The 6,000-nt window shown below is 41.0% G+C and overlaps 1 protein-coding gene across 1 annotated transcript in view; it reads right to left on the bottom strand.

The window, feature by feature from the left end:
• Nucleotides 1-2,058: 2,058 nt before the first annotated feature.
• The window catches only part of ADGRG2 (adhesion G protein-coupled receptor G2), a 113,991-nt gene continuing 110,049 nt past the window's right edge, over nt 2,059-6,000 (bottom strand). The window contains exon 29 of the mRNA XM_046673055.1: nt 2,059-3,800. Within this exon, the coding sequence (XP_046529011.1) occupies nt 3,616-3,800 (185 nt within the window). The 3' untranslated portion in view covers nt 2,059-3,615. The remainder of the gene's footprint in view (nt 3,801-6,000) is intronic.

The raw sequence follows: 6,000 nt of genomic DNA, 5'->3' as shown, positions 1-6,000 counted from the left end.
CAATAAGCTTGAAATTCAGATAAAACCAAGAAGCTACTTTTTAGCTTTTAAATTTCCAAGTGAACTTTAGTGATTCATTTTGGACTAGAAGCTGTGCTATATAAAAACCAGACTCGTATCTTAGTATCCTATGTCCCTGAAATACAAAACCTCTATATCTTCGTTCCCAGATGCATGAAGCCTTTCTCTGGTTGTGACCCAATATAAACCTGTCTCCAAGTCATTTCTCAAACATTTGTGAGGAATCAGATATGGAATGTGATGGGGTATGTTGTTGTTTCTGAAGCTGATTCATGATCTTCATAAGGATGAAAACCCAAAACTGGACCCTAGAGTGATACCTTGTATGACCCTTCTGACCCCAGCCAGAGGGTCTGCTCATTGTTCTGCCACAGGGGCTTCTGCCAAGGAAGTTCCCAGAGAGCCACATGTCACTGTCCAAAGTGGAAACCAACAAATGTTTGTCCTGGAGGATTCAGGTCTTTGACTCTAAAGAAAAGCACTCCATCTTTGACATAGAGGAGAGGGTCCATTCTGAATCAATTAGCTGAACATAGCCAATTTGCCAAATTTAGTTACTTCTATGGCAATTTTAGTTAACTGGAAATCATTTTGTTTTTCATCACAATATTTTAAAGAATGTTGAATTTGCCTCTGTTTCAGCTTCCTGTAGCTAGTTGGAAACTGAGCAGTAAAGAGAGGAAACACCAGGGAGCATAAGATTTCTTCATAGTGAAGAATATATTTATAAATATATTTAAAAGAATATATTCTGGAAGAGGGTATTCAATTTTTGTCTGCCTCAACTTTTTGATGTTGTACCTAGAGGCTGAGGTGAAAAGAAAAAAGAATATACTGATAAGAATTCTTCCCATCCATGTTCTTAAGTCCACTCAGTCTTTCCTTTTCCTGTCCTCAGCCTCCAACCGCAGCAGCAAGCAGCTGAGGCAGAGACAAACTAAATAGTCCTTAAAATGCTGTTATGGAGACAAAATGACAACACACTAGTCCATTTGGTAAATTGCTCATTCACTAAATTAGTTCTTCATCGAAATGGCCTTCAACAAACTCACCTGTCTCCTAAGTGACCTCGTCAGACACAACCCAGTATCCCAAATGAAGCCATTTCACCATTTTTGCTGAGAACAATCATGATGCTGCTCATTGAAGTTATGCAAACACTACTGATTGCAGTGTGTTTTGGGAAAAAACTTCTCGAATGTTCTGAGGAAATACTTCTTCAAATACTGGCCACTGCTGTGACACTCCTTGCCTCCTCATATTGGCACCACTTCTGTCTCCTTCAGTAGAGTCTTAGATTGTGGGAACAATTTTAAACCCAAAGGAGGATGCTTCTCAGGAACATTCTCTCTGCCCTGCCCTTTGCTGTCTGAAGTAAAAAAGTAGACAAGAGAATTTGGCTTAAGGACTGCAGCCCAGACACAAAAGACAATAAGAAAATAAGGGAGGGGGCGGGATCTAAAAGACATAGGACATTGTGCATCCTTTTGTGTGTACACTTTGGTTACATAATCTGCTTCAGGAGATTTGGTTTCTGAGATCTTGCCTCCCAAATCTAGACTATCTCACCACTTTCCTCATCAATTTAGTACTCAACATCTTTGAGGCAGCTGAGCATCGGGGAAGGAGAGATTGCTCAGAGAACTCTTGTGGAGTTGAGGCCAGCTTCCATGTTTGTGGCTTTCCTGTGCTCCCCAGAAACCCCAAATCCTGTCCTCACCTTCTTGAAATTCTGTTTGATGCTGAGGAAGCAGACACTTGGAGGGGATCCAAATCTGGGGCTTGTGTGGGCCAATGGCGACGTGTGTTAAAGAGATAATCTTGAAAGAGTAAGGGAAAAAAGAAAAAGAAACCTCAGCAACTGATCTCGTGAGGCAGAACAATCCTTGCTCTAACTTCACAGTCACAGTGTGCCTGCTGTTTGCCAAAAGATGTTACCGTGTGTTCGTCTTAATCAGACCCGTCCAACCGCTTCCATGCCATGCCGCCAGGGAAAGAGATCTCAAACGTTTTCTGTTTGTGAAAGTTCTCAAAGGACTTAATTGCAAATTTATTTTGGCGATTTTAACGTATAAATACAAGACAATTAAATAAATCGGAGAAGAAATATTGCAAAGGCAAATCAGCACTCATGGAAGTGTATTACATTATTACTACAGTTAGTCTGGGATACAACATTCACTTGAAATATATGCAAGGGAACCTTAGGGAAAGACTAAACTAAAGGGTTTTGAAATGTTCCTAATAAGGACATACTTGAGGCACTGCTCAGGCAGCTGTAGGTGGGAAGCCAGATGGACCCTCTATAGCTAGGAGCAATCAGGGTTTGATACATATGGAAACAATAGCATTGCAGGATAGTTCACCATTCCCAGTAGCTGCTCCCTCTTGTCACTATACACTCGTCAAAACTTGATACCTTTTAGAAAATAATTATAGCTCTGGCTGGGCCAGAGTGTACCAGTCATAACAATCAACAAAGTACCATGCAGTTGTCTTTTAAAGAACAGCAATATGATTATTTTCCTTATATACATCTCTTTTAAAAAGTAATCCTACTCTACTCCCCTTTTCTGAAAGGCTCTGGGGACTTGAGAAGTGGCAGTGTATGTATCTCCTCCACATTCACAATTTTCCTGACATATGGTCTAGATTACAGTTCCATCCCTCTCTGTGGCCAAGGTATTAAGCTAAACATCTTGGTGCAGATTCCATAATCTGATGACTAGGGATGAGGTCAGGAGATGGGTATCGGTATTGGATGCCGTGTATGGTTGTTCAGGTTGTACCCTGCACAAGGGTACATCCAAGAGGGTGAGTGAGTGGGGCTAAAATATGGCCCCCACTCTGTTTGTCAAACCATGAGCCCATGGGGCTGTGTCTGCCCAGTGGGGGCACCTTTTTATAGCTCACTCAAAGGCACTGTATGAGCTAATTGTGGCACTGTCTGCTTACATTTTTCCAGTCTGGCTGGCATCATTATTTCCTGATTTCAGTGACGTTTCTGTATTTCACATCCCATGTAATCTCCAAAAGGAGCTTTAGAATTCACTGAACCAGCAAGGATTTTCTGAATTATCACATTAGACATAACGCAACCACAATTCTACAAAGAAATAAATTTACACAGTAGAAAATAAATACAAAAAATGTAGAAGTAAGATTTTTGACATGTGGGTCACTAGAATTTAGCTTATTTACAACAAAGGCATGCACAACTAAACTCACCGACAGGCTGAAGTCAACAGTTCCTTTATCTGATGTTATCAAAGATAACTTAGCCTCTTTAAAATGTGGCTGGAAGTGAACTACTTTTGATTGTTTTTTAAATGAGTCTTATTCTTAGTGTGTTGTTTAAAAGCAATCTTCTTTTAAAATGAAAGATGTGAAACCAAATTGCAAATGTCTAAAAACCATGGTATAATGTCTTGGTTTCCTCTTCTAATAGTAACCATTGCCCTCAATTAGTTTATGCTCCTCCAGAGGTTGCTGAGTATAAAATTAGTTGATTTTCATACATCTCACATTGTGTAAAAGGTAAAATTGGACATTTTCACACTCTCAAGCATCATGCTTTGATTTTAGAAAAAGGAATCACATTTGCTCAATAAAGTGTAAACTTCCCCGCTTTGAAGTCCTTCTGAGAGCGATACGGCTTTTGCCATTGCAGGAATCTTCTCTCTCATTAAACATGTGCTGTTTTCCAGTGAAATCATGGAGGCACACGTCTCCATTCTGAACGCTGAAAGAAACACCATTCTTGTCTGTAGAAGCATTCCCTATGTAAGGAGCAACAAAACTGGCGTCATGAAGCATCCACAGAAAGCATTTAAAAAGTAAACTTAAACATCACTTTATTCTTCAGTATGCACACATAGAGTATGTCTTTTAAAAAAATATTTGTGCTATATTGTCATATTTTATTTACTTTTCATTTTTTCCCTAAGGCCACTGAAAGTAGGCAAAACAAACTGGAGAATGATTCAGAAACCAGTTCTCTATGGCAGTTTTTTAAAAAAAAGAAATGGTCAAAATATGAAGCAAAGCAATATATTTGATTTTAAAAGGCCCATTTCCTAACTCTGGGTGAACATATATTGATTTCAAGTAGTAGCATATGTGTAAGATAACCGAGTGTAATATTCTGGTCTCCCCCCAAAAGTTCAGGTTAACAGAGATCCCCATACGTCCCCTTACAAGGTTCTTGGTTCTCTAAGATTCCTATAAAATAAAACTCTGTACCAGAGAAACTCAGATCGACAACAGTCATGGCAAGAAAAAATTGTCTCTCACAGGCTAAACCAGCCCCTCTGACCAAATCAGAATAGGACTGATTCCCAAGAGCAAACCACCAATTCTGCCTCAGAGTCCAGGCCAGGGAGAAGCTAGGCATTCTAAAGAAATTGTGGTTTGGACCTGGGCCTCTGCTACCCTGAGCAAGCCCTGATTTGGCCGGGGGGGGGGGGGGGCAGGGGGGGCGGTGGCGCAGCTACTGAGACCCTCTAGCTACTTGACACCATCCTTCTGACCATTATACCATTGGAATACAATGTGGAAAGCTGAATAATAAGCCCATTCGTTAGTTCATGCCATAATTATAATAGTAATAACGATTAACAGTGCTGAGAACTTCATCAGTTTCATCTCATTTATCACCCTACGGGATGGGTGCTATTATTAGCCCCATTTCACAGATGATGGAAAGGTTTCAGAAATTAAGCTTTGTTCAAAGTTACATGGCTCAGAAATAAAGGAGTCAACATGTGATGTTTCTTCCAAACTGTGACTTGGGGCCTCGTGTACCAAGTGAGATGGCTGCTGGTACCCAAGCCTCTAAGACATAACTGAAATATGTACTATTCACCCAAACTAGGTGGTTAACATAGCTCCATTTCTGGGCACAGCTCAAATAGGGCATGTGACTGTCTGAGGCAGCTGCCCTGAGCTAGGCATTTTGGTGCAGGAACAATCTGACCTGGTATCATAAACAAACCATTAAACTTCCAGCTGCTTTTTTCAAATTGCCTATCCCATTCCTCATCCATCCCAGATCCTGGTGTGCAGACTGGGGAGTTAGGGATGTCTGTCTGACGCCTCTGGTACATGGCATTAAACACTTGGCCATTTTGGTGGCCTCAAATGCACCCCCACCCCCACTGCCAGCCATCAAAAATAGCTGTGTCAAATCAGCCATGTCAAACACCTGTGCAAAATGTGCTGCTTCCGTCAAATCTGACTGTCCAAAGGATGGCAGCATATTGATAGGCTAGGCAAGTGAGCCTTCATCTTTGAGTTCTTTCTAGAATATGGAAAAATCTGGCTGTAAGAGCCCCAAACACTTTTATCCAAGCCGGTAGGCTTTACTGATATGTTGTGATTCTGAGGCTTCTTGATGACTTACCTCACACCTCTGATTTCCCTACTTTGAACTTACTTTCTCACACTTACTTATTAACTAGCCTTGATTACCACTGCCTCTACTCTGTTTACCTACATTGAGTCATTCCTGATATAGCCATTTGGCACAGAACCCAGAGCTCTCCCTCTAGTATCTATAGTAAAGAGCTAAGGCCACATGGCAGCTGTTTCTCATACAGCAGTGGTTCTCAACAAAGGGGAAGGGGGCAATTTTACCCCCCAGGGGACATTTTGCAATGTCTGAAGACATTTTTGGTTGTCATAACTGAGGGTGAATGGGTGGGTGCTACTGGTATATGGTGGGTGGAGACCAAGGATATTGCTAAACATCCCCAAATGCACAGGACAGCCCCCACAACAAAGAGTTATCTAGCCCCAGATGTCAATTGTGCCAAGGTTGAGAAACCTTGATTTAGAGGCATCCTGTTGTATTTTAAAAGTCTATGCAAACCAACAGGACCTCCCATCTTTGGGTGGTTGGAAAACTATCTGGCAGGTGTATGAACCTTCTCACAAATTTATTTGAATTTGTCATGAAAATAACTAATATCCTCAAATAAT

This window comes from Equus quagga, chromosome 10, assembly GCF_021613505.1.
Source record: "Equus quagga isolate Etosha38 chromosome 10, UCLA_HA_Equagga_1.0, whole genome shotgun sequence".
Classification (NCBI taxonomy): domain Eukaryota; kingdom Metazoa; phylum Chordata; class Mammalia; order Perissodactyla; family Equidae; genus Equus; species Equus quagga.
The sequence above is the reverse complement of the archived record's forward strand: the minus strand, read 5'-3'. Positions and strand labels throughout refer to the sequence as shown.